This window comes from Ursus americanus, chromosome 2, assembly GCF_024610735.1.
Source record: "Ursus americanus isolate L20-20 chromosome 2, mUrsAme1.1.p, whole genome shotgun sequence".
NCBI classification, from domain to species: Eukaryota; Metazoa; Chordata; class Mammalia; order Carnivora; family Ursidae; genus Ursus; species Ursus americanus.
The window spans coordinates 80,995,964-81,015,222 of record NC_142128.1 but is presented as its reverse complement, the minus strand read 5'-3'; the positions used below and the strand labels follow the sequence as shown (position 1 = coordinate 81,015,222).

At 36.0% G+C, this 19,259-nt stretch overlaps 1 protein-coding gene across 3 annotated transcripts in view; it reads left to right on the top strand.

The window, feature by feature from the left end:
- The window catches only part of ACBD6 (acyl-CoA binding domain containing 6), a 204,856-nt gene that overhangs the window by 78,794 nt on the left and 106,803 nt on the right, over window positions 1-19,259 (top strand). For all 3 annotated transcript variants that reach the window (XM_045811483.2, XM_045811481.2, XM_045811482.2), the window contains exon 5: window positions 7,371-7,476. In XM_045811483.2, the coding sequence (XP_045667439.2) occupies window positions 7,371-7,476 (106 nt within the window). The remainder of the gene's footprint in view (window positions 1-7,370; window positions 7,477-19,259) is intronic.

The following is a 19,259-nucleotide window of genomic DNA, read 5'->3' as shown; positions in this document are numbered from 1 at the left end:
AAAAAGTTTGTGTTTTAGAATCAAGGAAATATGGTAACTTAACAAACGATTTCTAAATGTCTTTTTGCCATTTAGGATTTCAGGGATTATTTTAAGAACCACACTACAAACAGCAACAACAACAAAAACGCTTTCTTAAGTGCCTTGATCTGAATGCTAGGCTTCTTGAGCATAGTCCTTGCCCCAGCATTGTTTGCCTGCTCACGGGCATATGACCAAGGTATCTCAGAAAAGAGGTACTATTGACAAGATTGTACCTGGAGGATCATAGTATAGAGTCTCATTTATGGTCTTTGTAAGATTGAGACTCAAAAACAGTGTTTTACAAGGTGAAATTTAACATCTGAAGTTTTAATTAGATATTAATTTAAAGTAGGGATTTTTGATGTGCTAAGTATGACAGCTCTGACTATTTAATTTTTTAGTTAGGAGCTGACTTTGCTTCTCCCAGATAAGCCTTACACCAGCTTTGCTAAAAACCTTCGAGTAAGAACAAATATTTCCTGTTCAGGAGAGAAGCAACTGTAAGCAAAATTTTAAAATGCTTGTATAATTTTTTTTTATTTGTAAGTTAAAACTTGTTTTTTAAATTCAGAGAGTATCTTAATTTCTATGTAGACATTTTATCTCAGCTCCTAAAAAGTATTGGTAGTTTAGTCATATCAAAGGTTATATATAGTTATATATAAAATAATGATTATACATTTACATATAAAATCTACATAAAGATTTTATAAAAAAGGATCAGCATTAGACTTTGGGCTTTGTGTTTGTCATACAATGATAGAATGTTGGTAATCTAGTCAAAACGAGATCAATGAGATGACATCATTATTTCCTGACATTAAGATTTATTTATTTATTTTAGGGAGAGAGAAAAAGCTTGGGAGGGAGAGGTAGAGGAAGAGGGAGAGAATCTTAAGCAGACTGCACACTGAGCGCAGAGCCCGACACGGGGCTCTTGATCTCACGACCTTGAGATCATGACCTGAGCTGAAACCAAGAGTTGGATGCGTAACTGACTGCTCCACCCAGGCACCCCCCAGATTAACAACTTCTGACCATACACTTGTCAAATAAATGAGGAACTTAAATTCCTGCACAGAAATAGTATTCAGCAACAGTACTCCTGAATTTTGTAAGACAGCAAGCAGGCTTTCATTTTAGAAAGACTGGCTCTTTTTTTTTTTTTTTTAAGATTTTATTTATTTATTCGACAGAGATAGAGACAGCCAGCGAGAGAGGGAACACAAGCAGGGGGAGTGGGAGAGGAAGAAGCAGGCTCATAGCGGAGGAGCCTGATGTGGGGCTCTATCCCATAACGCCGGGATCACGCCCTGAGCCTAAGGCAGACGCTTAACCGTTATGCCACCCAGGCGCCCCAGAAAGACTGGCTCTTAAGGAGCTTCACAGTATGAATTTATGTTCATTTTTCAATCTCAAAGATCTAGAAAAAGATACATACTCTCAGAGACAGTGTAGCAATAATAAAATTCATTTGAAACTGAGGTGTAAACTAAAATAACAAAGGCTGTATCTTTGTAGTGAGACAGATAAGTTTAGGTAGCCTGCGTACCCTCTACCCTCGGTCTGAGTATTGAGGAATCCAGACAGACAGATTAATAGTGAGATGACTATTTGTGAATATGTAACTAGAAGATGAACCATTTTTTGAGAGTTGCTTTAGCCAAGGTCCTAATTGAGGCCTCTTGGACAAACTTGTCTCCCAGTAGAGAGAGATCTCAATGCTTTTTTTTTTTTTTTGCCTCAAATTAATTCTTTTGGTCAGAGTTCTTAATTGGCCTCACTGACTTTTCCCTTTACTATGGTTCATTGCTAATCATATCTCCTACTTGAGGATAGTTGGCTTTTCAGGGTTTTTGTTTGTTTTAGATATGCTGAGGCTAGGGTCTGAATCAAGTAGCTCTATGGATCTGTATCTGGTATCTCTCTAATTCATCTCCCAACACCCTACCATAGCCAGATCCCTTGAGCACTTCTTTTTGTTGATGCTTTTCCTTTTCTTTCTATTCTTTGGAATATTCTTCTTTCTATTATTCTTCAGTAACCCAGCGGTGTGGCCAGTTCATTCTTCAAAGCTAGCCTGTAATGTCAGCTCTTCTGTAGTGCTTTTATTTGATCATCCTTAGTTGATTAGCCCACTCCTTATTTTGGGCCTCGACTTTATAGAATATTGGGCTAGTTTGACACTCAAAGCAACTTTTTGCTATTTTAGTCCGTAAGAGAATTTTGGAAGACTATATTCTCCTTTAGAGTCTTATGATAACATCTAAAATTCTTATTTAAAAGTTTAAGTATATTGCAAAGAGCATAATTTCTGGTATTTTATAAATAATGCGTTTTAAAATAAATCTTTTAGATGAATCTAAATACTAACAATGATAATCCATTTTTAAACTACCTGAATATACTACCATTGAGAGAAACTGGGAAAATGGTACATAAGATCTCTCTGTATTATTTCTTATAGCTACATGTGAATCTTTAGTTGTCCCAAAATAGAACATTTAATTAAAATAAAATTCTGATCTTGATTTAAAAATACATGAACAAAGGGTGCCTGGATGGTGTAGTCAGTTAAGCATCCGACTCTTGGTTTCCACTCAGGTTGTGATCTCAGGGTCGTGAGATTGAACCCCTTGTCGGGCTCCACGCCCAGCGCAAAGACTACTTGAGTTTCTCTCTCCCTCTGCCCCTCCTCCCCTACCCATGCTCGCTTTCTCTCTAAATAAATAAATCTTAAAAAGATATATATGAATAAGGTCTTTAACAGAAGTTTTACATCATTCCTTTTTCTCTTTTTATTCTACTTCTCCCACACAATTTTATTTTAAAGTAATATATTTTTGTGTAATCTTACCATACTATCATAAATCTCTGTACAAAAATATGTATGTAAGTTGGACTTTTTTTAAATTTAATTTTCTGTAACCCAAAACTTTATGCATTAAATCTTTTCCCATTTGAGTTATCATTGTAATTATTTCTATACAGCTGATCCACATACATCATAAATATTGTTAAATCATTATTAAATGTAGGTAAAATTTAATTGAAAATATGTCTTAATGAGATGACCGAGGCTTTTAAAAATAGTTTAACAGATGAATATTATCTTTTATTAAAATGAGACAGAGTACAGCAACAAGTCTGCTTTTTGTTTTATTTCAGCTCTTCCGTCCTCTAATCTTAGCTATAGAATGTTTCCCAACACCAGTTTTTCACGAGAATTGTCCCTTTATTTGGTGCCAAGGAAGGTTTTTATATCTTGGGTAATCAACCTAGGATTGACTTTTTTCCCCTCAAATCTTTCCCAGTGTATTAGTTAAACAGAGTATTTCTAAGCAAAAGAGTAACAGGTTTAATTAATAGTCATTTGTTAAGTCTTAGCGAAGTCTTTTTTTTTTTTTAATATTTCCTAGAAGTATAGCATAATAAAGAGAGAAGCATGTGCCTTTCTGATATAACCTAGGAGGGGAGTGATCAGAACAGAGAGAAATTTGAAAAGGGCAATGGTGATGAGATAGTTACCACAGGAGTCTCTCCAGGTTGATCAGTTAAGGGAAAAATGCATTTATTTACAAGTTGAGCTGAAAATTGATTGACTTAAAATTTTTATTTTTTTTCTAGCTTAAGATTTTCCTACCTGCATATCCCTTTAAATGTCTTTGTGTACCCCCACAGAGCATGTAGGTACACATTTTTAATTTGAGGAATTAATGACATGTGTTTGTTTATATTTGTGTAGGTATTGGCTTATTCTGTGTTTTCCTTCATTAAAGAATTTTTCATTGTCTATTTACTTTTTTTTTCTGATTGACAGTTTTATGTATATATATACACACACACACACATATATATATATACATATAAATATTTATTGAATGTATCTCTTAAATAGTTAGATATCTGAGCTAGTCCCATAACTGTGTTTTTTTAATTCTACAAGGGAGGTGAAATAGTAGCTAATGGACTCTAGGTGACTTGCTGTGAAACCTGTTTGAAATACTCTTGTTAGGAAAATGCAATCTTTGTTGAAAGTAGTATAGGTAACATTTTTAGGAGCATGCAAGGATCTGTTCTTCCTGTGATTGATGAAAGATAACCATACTTAAACTCCATTCCTTTCTTCATTAAGGGCGTGTCCTCATATTTCATAAGAATTTCAGGGGCACCTGGGTGGCTCAGTCGGTTAAGTGTCTGCCCTCCACTCGGGTTGTGATCCGGAGGTCCTGGGCTCCTTACTCAGCTGGGAGCCTGCTTCTCCTTCTGCCTGCCACTCCCCCAGCTTGTGTTGTCTTTCTCTCTCTCTCTCTGACAAATAAATAAATAAAATCTTTTTTAAAAAAAAGAATTTCAAAGAAAACCACTGATTTTTTTTTCTCCTTTAGATATACAATCGTATTTTCTGTCAATTTCAGAAAAACTGGAGTAGAGAAAGAGACCTTTTGTCTTTTCCTAGGGATAATGTGGGATATCTTTGAAGGTGGTATCTTGGCCACAGCTCTTGCTTATCCATAGAGAATGGATATGGTAATTTTATCACTCAAATTCAGCAAAGAGAGAGAAAGATAACTGGCTAAGAAACAAGAGAAAGGAAGATAAAGTGAGAAGATGTGAAAGAGCTCTAACATCCGTTTAGGCTCTGCTGTATTTGGTGATGATTGAATTCATTTGCACGTGTTTTATTTAAGTATGGTTATGGAGGGAAAGATTGCGGACAGAATGCTGTATTAACAAGGAAATGTAGACAGGAAAAGAGAATTAGATTCGTAAATTGTACATAATCTTGTTGGAGGCAAGAAAAGAGATGTGGAAAGCTGTTGCTCCAGCTGTTTCTCCATTTTGGACACTAGGTGGTGACATTGTATAAAGACAGCTTGGTTGCTGGCAAGTAATAGAGTCAATCTTGGAGTGGGGACTAAGCTCCTAAGCCCAAGAGTATCACTCAAGTTTTCTTTTTTGTCTTAGTCACTTAGCTTTGTGGCACATTTGTGGTGATTTTACTGAATTTCTTTTTGATACTTAATTTACATTGTATATTGCACTTGTAAGCATTTTATAAGTCCTCTATGTGCCTGATGTATTTAGTGGTGATAAACCAACAGATGATGAACTTGTATTGATGAAAAAAATGCCCCTGCCCTCCAAAACATTCATATACCCAAACAAAATAATCTATATAAGTGATGAATAATAAACATTGAAAATATAAAATATATTAAATAAAAATGTAAATAAGTTTGTATTATATTTATTCTTTTTACTGGTTAAGGCCTAAGTATACACACACATTTAGGATTCAGGAAGAAAGACCCCGTAGGTTGAGAAAGGTCCTCACCATCTATGAATAACCCTTACGCATTACTGGGTATGGTTAGCCTGCATCCCAGGGATTCTCCTTACCTTCATTTCTGTGCCCCACCAACAACTCTCCATTATTTTCAAGTTCAGAACAACTGGGGAGTAGTGCATTTTTTGTTATGATTCAAAATGATATGGTCCTTTCTCTCGCAGTTGGAGTTGCTGCCTCTTGAATTAGAGGGGCCTCTCTTACTGGATTGGATGAAAGTAGTAGGTCCCCATTATTCCCAACCCAAGTCAGAATTTTTAATACAGTTTCACAGAAACAGTGTTTTTTGTGATAGTTAAGTATAGCTAAAGTGGTATTATATACAGCCTTAATTTTAAAAGTCATACTTCTCCATTCTGGGGCTTTGGCCTCAGAGCTCTCTGTTTTCTTTCAGAGTAAGTGATCTGAAAGAGCATTTTCTCCTCTGCAAAATGGACATTTTCATATTCCTTTTAAACCTGTTTCTTCCTGGAAGTCTACCTCGTTTTCTCCAGCTGAACTCTGTACTCTTACAGGCCTTTTTAAAGATCCATCTTTACCTTATGTTAATCGTATATAGATTTTCTCATCCCGAGTGTAATCTACATGTGTTGAACCTAAAGTTTCTTGTTTATCCTTGTGTCATCAACAGAATCTTGCCCAATGCCTTGCATGTAGTAAGTGCTCAATTAAATATATCACCTGCATAAGGAAAGCATAGATGGTAATGCCAAAATAGGGTGTTTTAAGTTAATTACCTCTGAGTGAAAATAGCTTTTTATAGGGTTTAAGGTATTTAAATTGGCTTTTAAGATAGAAGAACTCCTAAGGCTAATTGCTTTCATTTCTGATGAATGGAAGCTATGGCCCTGCAGGTTATAAAACATACTAGTATAATTTTTGGAACTCAAATTGCATTCTTTTATGCCTGTCCAGAAAATGTAGTCCACATATAGAACAGTTTCAATGATAATATTCCAAATTACTGACCCTTTCGGGAATTAGTGATTTTTTTGAGATTCTTTATTGAAGCTCCCATACCCCCACATACATGCAACACACTCAGAAAAATGCACACACATTTACACGATTCTGTATACTATTTTAGAGAACTCATAGACCTCATGTTAAGAACTTCTGCATTAGATTATAGAATAGACTAGCAGACTAATCGAGATGCAGCTTGATATGATTGAAAAATGTACTATATACAGAATCAGTTGATCGGATTGAGCTCTTGTTCTACCTTTGATAAATGTGATGCCATTTGGCAGGTCATATGATTTCTCTTTACCTGTTTCTTTGTGAAATTGTTGGATAAGAGTGAATGAGTTTAGTCCACCAATATATTTAGAATAGTGCTGGGTATAATATGCTTCCCTTTTTGTTCCTAGTCTTTGTTTCTAATATCTCATGAAAGATTTCTGAATTTTGTGATGTTCTGTCTTTCCCTTAAGAAAATTGCTTTCTGTCTTTCCTTTAAGAAAATTACATTAGTATATATGTGTATGTATGTATATATGTGTGTGTGTACACACACACACATATGTGTATATATTTTAAACTTGGGTAGCAATCAACTTATTCTTTCATCCTGTATTACAGGTAGTAAGCTGTGTCCTGATCTTTTGAGACCTCTGCATAGACAACAGCAAATAACTTCATTATTGTAGTGCTACTGTTGAAAATTCTGAGTCAGGAAATCTGTGCCTGTCAGTGTGTAAAAGGAACTGGGGAGAGGAAGAGGGCTGAGAAAATCTACTCAAGGTGTTTCATCAGTGTACTAGTGTAACTTGTTAAAGCAGACGAAGCTTTTCCCTATTTTAGTTACTAAGAACTTTAGTCTTTAGAGATTGGATCTATTATGTCTAATGGAAAATCCATTATTATTCCTGTAAAAGTCTTTATGAAACAAATTCCATTGATGTTTGTCAGCAGTAAACAGGATGTGTTAAAAATATGTAACTTTTATGTATTACCTAGGAAGACAAACACTTTTTATTTTTACTCTAATTAGGGAAGAAGACAAAAACATATTTGATTACTGCAGGGAAAACAACATTGACCATGTAACCAAAGTCATCAAATCGAAAAATGTGGATGTGAATATGAAAGATGAAGAGGTATGGAAAACATGCCTTGTTAATTATTTTCTTATACTTTGTTATTCTGCCCTAATGCTTTTTTTGAAATGGCCTATGAACTACAGCTCAAAGTATAGTGTGGTTGAGATTGTATCAGAATATCTATATGAGATGGTGTTATCCAGTTAAGATACTTTCTATGTATGTATCCATCCATCTGTTGATGTTGTGGAAGTTACTAGCTGAAACTTGCTGCAGTCAAATAACTTCTGTTTTTTCACAATAAAGGGAGAGACTGTTAACTTAATAAGTGAAATCTATAGGTAATGTAAAAATATTTATAAACAGTTTTAGTGTCTTCTCTCATTATACTTTAAACAGGTATATTGTTCTTTGCTCTGTAAATATATTTCTAGGAAACAGTGTGTCAGAATTTTGATAAAACCATTCTTTTTTTTTTCTTCCTTTTACTTTCTTTTTTCTTTCTTTTCTTTTTTTAAGAGAGGAAGAGAGATGGGGTGAGGGTGGGAGGGGCAGAGGGGGAGACTCTCAAGCAGGCTCCACGCCCAGCATGGAGCCTGATCTGGGGCTTGATCTCACAACCCTGAGATCATGACCTGAGCTGAAATCAAGAGTCAGCCTGACTGAGCCACCCAGGCACCCTGGTAAATCCATTCATTTAAATGTGGGCCTGCTACGTAAAGGGATTCTATACTAAACTATTTTGTGAAATATATTACTTTTTAATTTATTTGTTTTGTGAATAAAACTGTTCACATATTGAGCTTAAACTGTCCCTGAATTACAGTTGTTAAATAGGGAGCAAAATTTACTAATTCAGTTTTACTCATTTTACTCATTCTTTGATGAGTGAAAGATGATCAAAATGACTGAAAGGTGGTGATTGTTAGGAAGAAGACATTCAGTGATCATAGATAAGGTGTGGGGTAGATAAATAATCAATAATAATCTTTCTACAGGTTAGCCCTTAATATCTGATTTTTAGGCAGTGTCTTTCCTATAATGTATTGTCAATGCCATCTGGAAAGACTATAATTCTGTAGTATAGGGGGGCCAGTAATAGTGTTTATTCTTCCCTAAGTAATAAAACAAACAGTTGGTGTTTTTTTTGCCTTTCAGGATTAGAATTTTTTTTTTTTTTTTTTTTTTTTTTTGTAAATCAGATGTTACTGTTTCCCTTGATTTTATTGTTGTTTTTTACTTTTGTACTTGGAGTTAAGATTTTTATAAAATTAATACATGTAGGTAGTTCAACAAAAATCAGTACTATAAGTCTTCTAACGAAAAAGTATTCCGTTACCTGTACCCTTCTCACATTGACTCTAGCTTCCTTGAGGCAAAAACTTTCAATTCTTTTTGTTACTTTTGTAATTTACCTGCATATTTCTAAATAACATATATGTATCTCTTGATTTTCCAACTTTAGCCATTATTGATTTTCTTTTCTGCTATATTAGGATTTAGCTCTTTTACTCATATCCCCTCTCCTCTTCCCTCCTGACAGTTATATCACATTTAGTTTTATTTTCTGATTCAATCTCTATGGAATCAATGTTAAAATATTATTATTTTATAATTAATTATAGGTGTAAAGTAATTATATTATTAATTCTATGTAAATTATGCTCATTGCTGAGCTTTAGGTGTACTGTGTGTACTAGTCAGCTTTTGCTGTTAGCCACATTTCAGTGACTAATAACTACATTTCTTGCTTATATTTCAAAAGGGTTTTGGATCAGTCAGACTCTGCTATGTTTGCTAGCCTTGTTTGGGCTCAGCTCATCTCAATTTCATGTGTCTTCTCTTTCTCATTCTGAGATCCAATCTCAGTGGATAGACACTATCTGGGGCAGAACTAAGGGCAGACAGAATCAGACCCCACAAATAACATTTAAAGCTTTTGCTTGGATGTAACATGTGTCATATCTACTCACATTCCTTTGGCCAAAACAAGTCACGAGGCCAAACTCCAGGTCTGGATGGTAGGCAGCCTCTTCTGATTATAGGGAAGCAATGCACAGGTGGAAAGGAAATGAATAATTATATAATTATGAATAATATAATCTACATGCCATGGTACAACATTCTGTTTTTCTAAAGGCTAATAATTGTTTCTTTTTTTATTTTTATGTTATATCGTCTATGTTTCTGTCATTAATTCTTTCCTCAAATTGCCCAACAGAGGTCTTCTCTGTGCAGTCACACACATCAGGTAATCAATCCCCTATTGTTTTAGTGATATCCCTTCTGGAGCTCTCCTTCTTCTCTAATCTCAACTGGGTACTCTCTTGGCCTGTTGTATAGATGTCATCTTGGGATTATGCTTTACCACTTCCTTGGGGATTCCCTTCCCTTCTCTCCTGGAGTCTTCTGTTTTCTGGATCCCAGGCCTTTTATTGTTTACTTCCTTGTTAGGTGAAGTGTCTCCTCCAGTAGCTTCCTTTTTTATTTGTTTCCCAGTTTTGATGAAGCATTTCCTCTAGTAGCTTCCTTAGAAAGGTAAGTGTTTTGGGATATTCCATGTTGAAAATGTTTCAGTTAGGGGCGCCTGGGTGGCACAGCGGTTAAGCGTCTGCCTTCGGCTCAGGGCGTGATCCCAGCGTTGTGGGATCGAGCCCCACATCAGGCTCCTCTGCTATGAGCCTGCTTCTTCCTCTCCCACTCCCCCTGCTTGTGTTCCCTCTCTCGCTGGCTGTCTCTATCTCTGTCGAATAAATAAATAAAAAAATCTTTAAAAAAAAAAAAAAAGGAAAATGTTTCATTTAGAGTTTTGGGCATATTCCATATGCTCAATAAGTATTTGACGAACTAATGAATGATTAAATGAATAAGTAGAAGCAGTATATTATAGGGGCCTCTGGGTGGTGCAGTTGGTTGAGTGTCTGACTCTTGGTTTCAGCTCAGGTTGTGATTTTGGGGTCATGAGATCGAGCCCCACATCAGGCTCCATGCTCAGCACACAGTCTGCTTGAGATTCTCTCTCTCCCTTCTCCTCCCACTTGTGTGCTCGTTCTCTCTCTCTTGCTTGCTCTCCAATATAAATAAATAAATCTTTAAAAGAAAAAGAGAAGCAGGGGCGCCTGGGTGGCACAGTCGTTCAGCGTCTGCCTTCGGCTCAGGGTGTGATCCCAGAGTCCTGGGATTGAGCCCCACATCAGGCTCCTCGGCTGGGAGCCTGCTTCTTCCTCTCCCACTCCCCCTGCTGTGTTCCCTCTCTTGTTAGCTGTCTGTCTCTGTCAAATAAATAAATAAATAAAATCTTAAAAAAAAAAAAAAGAGAAGCAGTATATTATAATTGTGGTGAGCTTGGCTACATGGGTTCAAATCTGCGCACTGTCACTTCCTAGCTATATGACCTTTGTCAAGTTTATTCTGTGTCTCAGTTTCCTAATGTATAAAATAGAGATTATCGTAGTACCTGTGTCAGCATTGTTTTGAGGATTAATCAGTTAATATATATAAAGCACTTAAACAATACCTGACACACATAACAAGCACTCAATAAATTTTAGCCATCTTGATTATTTTTAATGAATAATATGAATGAAAAGTGATAATATAATGAAGAAATGAATGAAGATCACTTAATTTTTTTTTTTAAGATTTCACTCATCTATTTATTTTAGAGAAAGAGAAGGAGTGCATGCATATGCGGGGGGAGGGGTAGTTTGGGAGGGAGAAGGATAAGCAGACTCCCCACCAGGAACCCAGTGAGGGGCTCAATCCTGTGACCCCAAGATCGTGACCCCAGCCAAAAGAAACCAATTAGACACCCAACCGACTAAGACACCCAGGCGCCCCAACCCTTTTTTTTTAAAGGCTTAATTTTTTTTAGAGAAGTTTTAGGTTTATAGTAAAATAAAGAGGAAGGTGCAGAGACTTCCTGCCCCCTGCATGTGTATAGCCAACCCCATTATTAACATCACTCGCCAGAATGGTACATTTTTTGCTAAGGATGAACCTACATTGATACATCATAATCACCCAAAGTCCATAGTTTACCTTAGGGTTGACTCTTGGTGTGGGTTTGGACAAATGAATAATGACATCTATCCATCATTTTAATATCATATAGAATATTTTCACTGCCCTTAAAATCCTATGTGTTCTGCCTAATTATACTCCCTGCTCTGCTCCAACCATGGATCTTTTTATTATCTTTTTATTAGCATGGTATAATTTTTCCCAAACATTTACTTTTACTCTATATGTGTCATTATATTTTAAGTGGGTTTCTTATAGACACGTATAGTGGGGTCATATTTTTGATCCACTGAGACAGTCTGCCTTTTAACTGGTGTATTTAGACCATTGACATACAAAGTGATTATTGATATGGTTGGATTAGTATCTATCATTTTTATTACTGTTTTCTATTTGTTACACTCGTTCTTTGTTCCTGTTTTTGTCTTCTCTTTTTCTACTTTTTGTGGTTTTAATTGAGGATTTAATACGATTCCATTTTCTCTTCTTTCTGAGCTTATCCGTTAGGCCTCTTTTTTCTTTTTCTTTTTTAACCTTTTTTGGTGGTTGCCCTGGAGTTTGCAATATACATTTACAACTAATCCAAGTCTATTGTCATGATAACATGATACCATTTCATGAATAGTGTATCTTATAATAATAAGATAATAATAATAAAATAATCTTAATTTATTCCTCCAGTCCCTTGTATCATTGCTATCACTCATTTCACTTACATATTAGCATACATAAGCATATGTATATATATGATACATGAGCATACATAATTGAGCATAACATTGCTGTTACTTTGAACAAACTGTTATCTGTTAGACCAATCAAAAATAAGAAAAACAAAAGTTTTTATTTTGCTCCCACTTATTCCTTCTTCTCTGTTCTTCTTTTCTTTATGTAGATCCAAGTTTCTGACCTGTATTGTAGTTTCTGACCTGTATTATTTTCCTTCTTTCTAAAGAACTTTTTTTTTAAAGATTTTATTTATTTACTTGACACAGAGAGAGACAGCCAGTGAGAGAGAGAACACAAGCAGGGGGAGTGGGAGAGGCTCTGGTGGGAGCCTGATGTGGGGCTCGATCCCAGCACCCTGGGACCACAGCTGAGCCGAAGGCAGATGCTTAATGACTTAGCCACCCAGGCGCCCCACTAAAGAACTTCTTTTAACATTTTTTGCAAGGTCTACTGGCAACAAATGCCCTTAATTTTTGTTTGTCTGAGAAAGTCTTTATTTCTCCTTCATTTTTGAAGGAGAATTTCTCAGGATACATATTTCTGGGTTGGTGGAGTTTTTTCAAAGCTACTCTTTTCCTCACAAGGTTTCTTTCTTTCTTTCTTTTCTTTTCTTTTTTTTTTTATGATTTTATTTATTTAGAGTGCAAGTGTGGGAGAGGGGTAGAGAGAGAGAGAGAGAGAGAATGTCAAGCAGACTCCATACTGAGCACATGGAGCCCAACGGAGGGCTTGATCCTGCCACGCTGAGATCGTGACCTGAGCTGAAGGCAAGAGTCGGATGCTTAACTGACTGAGCCACCCACGTGCCCCTCTTGCACAGTTTCTGAGGGGAAGTTAGATGTAATTCTTAATCTTTATTCCTCTATAATAAGGCGTTGTTTTTTTTTTCTAGCCTCTTTCAAGATTTTTCTTTGTCTTTGATTTTCTATAATTTGAAAACAATATGCTGAAGTGTAGTTTTTTGGTTTTTGGGCGTTTTTTTTTTGTTTTGGTTTTAGGGGTTTTTTTTTGGCATTTATCTTGTTTGGTGTTCTCTGAGCTTCCTGGATCTGTGGCTTGGTGTTTAGCATTAATTTGGGGAAATCCAGTAATTATTTCATATATTTCTTCTGTACCTTCTTCTGTTTCTTCTGCTTTTGGTGTCCCCATTATGCATATGTCACACCTTTTGTTTTCCCACAGTTCTTGGATATTCTATCCTGGTTTTTTTCAGTCTTTATTCTCTTTGATTTTCAGTTTTCATGGATTCTATTAGGTATATCCTCTAGCTCAAAGATTCTTTCCTTAGTCTTATCCAGGCCACTAATAAGCCCATCAAAGGTATTACTTATTTCTATTACAGTTTTTTTTAATCTGGTATTTCTTTTTGGTTCTTCCTTAGAATTTCTATGTCTTTGCTTACATTGTCCATCTGTTCTTGCACACTGTCGATTTTATCTCTTAGAGCCTTTAACAAATTAATCATAGTTGTTATGAATTCTTGGCTTGATGTTTCCAATATCCTTGCCATATTTGGGTCTGATAATTGCTCTATCTCTTCAGATAGTGTTTTTTACCCTTTGGTATACCTTGTAATTTTTACTAATAGCTACACATCATCCACTGGGTAAAAGGAACTGCTATAAGTAGTCCTTTAGTGATGTGGTGAGGTGTGGAAGAGGGGAAGGGCTCTATAGTCCTATGATTAGGTCTCCATCTTTAGTGAGTCTATGTCTCTGGTCTGTGAATTTCACAAGTGGTTCTGTCTTTTTTCCTCCCTGCTTAAGTGGAACAGGATGGCTAGAGTGGGCTGGAGTTGGGTATTTCCCTTACCCCAGATCAGTTGGCTCTGATGATACCTAGCAGGTTAGGCACTGGTTAACTAGTTTTCCCCAAAGGCAGGCCTTGTTGAGAACAGAATGCTGATATATTTCAAAAGGACTCATTTCCCACTCCAGAATCAAGAGGGGATTTTTCTCTGATAGTTACTTTGGGAACCTGGCCAAACTCACGGAGGTAAATCTCACAATGTTGTGTAGCCTCCCCACCATGAGTAGATGCCCCTGGAGTTTTTAACTCTCAGAGTTGACCCTTCAGCAAGTCAGTTTTGTCAGTCGTAGTCAGGTTTTTTTGCCTGGCATTTCCTGGAGTGGTTTTCACTTATGAAGTTCTGCTTTAGAAAGTTGAGTTCACCTGTCTCTCTAGTCTTAGGGTAGTAGTTTGCCCTGTGTCCTCCCCTCTCTCTCTTTTTTTTCAAAGATTTTTTTATTTATTTGAGAGAAAGAATACACGAGCAAGAGAGTGAGCATGAGTGGGGGGAGGGGCAGAGGGAGAAGCAGGCTTCTCTCCCCGTCTGAGGAGGGAACCTGATGTGGGACTGGAACCCAGGACCCTGGGGTCATGACCTGAGCCAAAGGCAGACACTTAACTGACAGCCACCCAGGTGTCCCTGTGTCCTCCCCTCTCCTATGGATCCAACAAGAATAATTGATTTTTCAACCTGTTCAGCATTTTGCTTGTTGTTAGTATGGAGTGGCACCTTCCAAGCTCCTTATATATAGAATTGGAAACTGGAAGTCCACTTAACTTTTCAAGGTCACTTTCTCCCTGGAACGTATTGTGCGTGTACTAGACATTCCCTATTAGAATTTTCCATCTTTCAAATAATAATACTTTATATGGTGTGTGTTTTAATTTACAGAGTACTTTCACCTATTATATTCCCAACAACCCCATAAGGTAGATGCTATCCTCATTTTACAGACATGAACTAATTCAGAGACGTACACATCACTTACCGAAATACATATAACTGCTAGGTGGAAATGCAGGTCTGAGAGAGTGTTCTTTTTGCCACTGGATTTAAGAAGGATATGCAGTTTCCAGTTGGCCCTGCTAGTGTTATGCTCTGATTTGCAACAGTTTTTTTTAAAAAAAAGCAGTACTAAAGGGGCGCCTGGGTGGCTCAGTCGTTAAGTGTCTGCCTTCGGCTCAGGGCGTGATCCCACCGTTTTGGGATCGAGCCCCACGTCAGGCTCCTCCGCTAGGAGCCTGCTTCTTCCTCTCCCACTCCCCCTGCTTGTGTTCCCTCTCTCACTGGCTGTCTCTCTCTCTGTCAAAGGAATAAATAAAATCTTAAAAAAAAAAAAAAAGCAGTACTAAAAGGGAAATCTACCACACGGCCTTTGCAAAGATCATTGGACAGCAGTGATAGGAGTAAAAAACGTCTAGAACACAAATAGCTTACTGTAACACAATTTTTTTTTTTTTTTGCCAAGTTAAAAGAAACTTGTAAAATGTAGTGCTTCGGTCATTCAGTTACTTTGATGTAGTATGGCTTCCCACGTCTAACAGTTTGTTACCCATGCAGCTACCTTTACCCCCAGCCTGCCAGAATATTGTGTTTCCAGGAACAGATGAAGTGCTTACACATTCATAGACTGAGACGCCAAGAATTCAGTTGGGTTCTCTCATTGCTCCAAGCAGATTTCTGCCCTCTCAGCCATGACATCTCAGGCTGGGCCTTGAATACTGATGGCGAGCCTTTTATTATTAATCAGGGATTTGTATGAATTAATTTAAGAACATGAGGGAAATGAGAGCTTAAAATTAGAATCAAACTTAACATCCTAAATAAAATAAATGGTATTGCTTCATGACTTTTAAAGCCCTAGCAAATAAAACAACGACTTGGTAAGCCTTGATGATGGACTAAAAGTTTGAAATTTCAGAATTAAATTGCTAGCTAAATACTTTTAACCCCTTTATTAAAAAAAGACATTTCCCTACTATAATAAGTTGGGTGACAATTACAGTTTTGAAAGGACATCCAGCTCTTTGTGTCTCTCTATCTGATATTTGAGCTTGAGAGATTTCATTACTGATTGCCTAGGATTCTTTGAGATGGTATATGACTTTATTTAAAATGTTCATCCAGCAAGTTCAACCCAATTTCAGTCTTGCCCTTAGATGACTAAAAATTACATTTATTGCACTTAAAATTTGCTGTAAGCACATAAAGAAATTTAATTACAGTCATAAAATAAGTCATAGTCGTAGAAATTTAATTTATAGTCATAAATGATATGCTTGCATTTCCACATATTGAAATAAACACAATCATATCTTGCTGGAAATGTATATATTTGGATCTATAACTATCATGGCACATGAGCATATATATAAAATGCTTTTAAATAATTCATATTTCATAATGAAGTTATTTTATTAGGAATAAGTATAGTTCCTGGTATATATCTTTTATTTATTCAAGTTGTAATTACTACTAATATAGTAAGGCACATATTTCTAATTGGAGAAAATTACATGGTGTTTCCAGCTGATATCGTAATTAAAACAGTGTATTTCACATAACAGAAAAAAGTTTTATAAAAAAAAAAAGTTGTGTAGTTATACTTACTATACTTAGTATTACCATTCTCCATATATTTGTTGATTCTTTCAAATGCCTTGAAGTAAGTTACCTTTCTCTTCATCCCTTTCCCTTCTTGCCTTGCTTTAAATTTGTGGCTCATGTCAGAATACAATTTACATGTTTTTGCCTTGAGAAACTGCTGCAAAATTTGGTGAAACTGATAGTGTTAACCTAACAAAAGGTTTAAGAAGCAGAGTCAGTATATTGAGGCTAAATGTATGCTTTTATTTAAGATTTGAGAAAGGAAAAAAATGTATGTCCTTAAGTAACTTTCTACATTTGAGTATATGTTATTTTGATTGTGTATTTGATTAAAATAGTAATTTGAAGGAACTTGTTCATTCACACTAATAATTGAGAAATGCATTCGTAAACTGTCACATTATTGTCATATGCATTAATGCAAGCGGCACCATTTCAAAATCAAGCCTAACTTTATATCAGAAGCTCATATTTAATGCAAAATCAGAAAATAGCAAAAGTAGGTTAAATCTTCTGAGCTTTGACCACTTTTTATTTTTGATTGTGGTGAAATATACATGACATTTACCATTTTAGCCATTTTGAAATGTATGGTTCTGTGGCACTAAATACATTCACAGTGTTGTGCAACTATCACCACCATCCATCTGTAGAATGTATTCATCTTCCCCAAACAAAAGTCTGTACTCATTAAACACTAACTCCCCATTCCCTCCCTGAATCTTCACTCCCCCGCAACCACCATTCTGCTTTCTGTGTCCATGAATGTAACTACTTTAGGTATCTCCTCTGCATGGCATCACAAGTATTTGTCCTTTCCGACTGGCTTATTCCACTTAACATAATGTTTTCAGGTTCATCTGTATTACTGCATGTGTCAGAATTTCCTTCCTTTTTAAAACTAAATAATATTGCATTGTATGTATAGGCCACATTTCATTTATCTGTCTTTGGACACTTGAGTTGCTTTCATATTTTGGCTATTATGAATAATGTTGCTATGAATATGGGTGTACAAGTCTTTCTTTGACTTTTTCCAACACTTTACTATGAAAAACTTTAAGCATAGAGCAAAGTTGAAAGAATTTTACAGTGAACATCTGTATCCCTACCACCTAGATTGTACCACTTAATATTTTATTCTGCTTGCTTTATCAATGTCTACCCATCTTTCTGTCCATCAATCAGTCTTCTTTTTGATGCATTTCAGAGTATTTTGCAGACAACACATTTCCTTCTGCATGCTTCAGCATCATATCACTTACTAGAATTCAGTATTTGTTCGGTTTTTCTTTTGAGATAGCATTTACATAAAGTGAAATGCACAAATCTTAACTGCATACTCAATTAATATACCTAAGTGAAACTCCTGTCAAGATAGAGAACATTACTATCACCCCAGAAAGTTCCACCATGCCCCTTCCCAGCTGGTTCATTCTTCTGATTCCACAAAGGTAACCATTGTTCTTATAATTTTTCTACCATAGATTCATAGATTGGTTTTGTATGTTCTAGAACTTTATGTAAATAGAATCATAATATGTACTTTCTGTGTAAGTTTTCTTCCATTTAGCATTATATTTTGGGATTCATTCACTTTGTTCTTTAAATCAGTTCTTTCTTTTTTTATATTGCTGAGTAATATTCCATCATGTAAATATATCATTATTTGTCCATTGCCTTGTGGCGGACACCTGGGCTATTTTCATGGCAATTTATCATTACTTATTTTATACAGGATAAAATAATAGCTCCCTTGTTTGTTTCTTTATAAGTCACTAACATTATGGCTTAGTAACTCCTTGTGAAGAGATTTTTTAAAGTAGTAAATTTAAAATGCTTCTTAATTCCCTGAAAACTCAGCAACACCATTTCTCTTTACCTTAGATCTTAGCCAATGAAAGCGATCAAGTAGTTGCTTATTTAAATATGTATCACCATATTGGTACATGGTGTTCTCTTTAATGTTGGTATATAAAGAGTCCTACAGGGAGCCACTGCCTTCCATGCTAGGTTCATCAAGCTTGACGCCTTAAACTTCCTCCCCGGTCCTAATCCTGTCTTTAAATTTTTGAAACAGCATTGTTGGTTCTATGGAGAGGGAGGGGTAAGTACGAGGCATTGTGTAGTTTCTGGTGCTGAAGGCGAAGGAGTTGTCACTGTAACCAGCTGCTACAGCAGCTGCAGGAAAAGGTACAAGATAAGGGTGGGTAGAGGAGACAGAGACATGGAAGGTTATCGGTAGCTGAAGTCAGTCTCCACCACAATTGTCAATTTAAACCCAGTTTTTTTGCAGAGAGAAATTCACATCAGTCTGTTTGCAGATTTCTTTTGCACAGAATGGCAAGATGACAACTCTCACAAATTTAAGTATACAAACTTTGCTCTGTTTTTGTCTACTGTACTTATGGTGTATGTTTTGTTTGTGTTCTCAAAATACCATAAGACCATCAAGACTCATTTTATAATGCATTCTCTTTTAATTTGTGGTATCAGGAGAAAATCTAGTTTTAAAAAAATTCTACAGGTATAAGGACAAGTAACTAAGGATAGCAACAAACCATTTAAAATATTAAGACCCACTCTGTATTTTCCAGAAGGTATGAAAGTAATACCACTTAATAGGTTAGCTGCCACCCTGCACTTTCAAAGCACTTAGGAGTCATTCATCTGTCTGAGGTAGGACAGTATT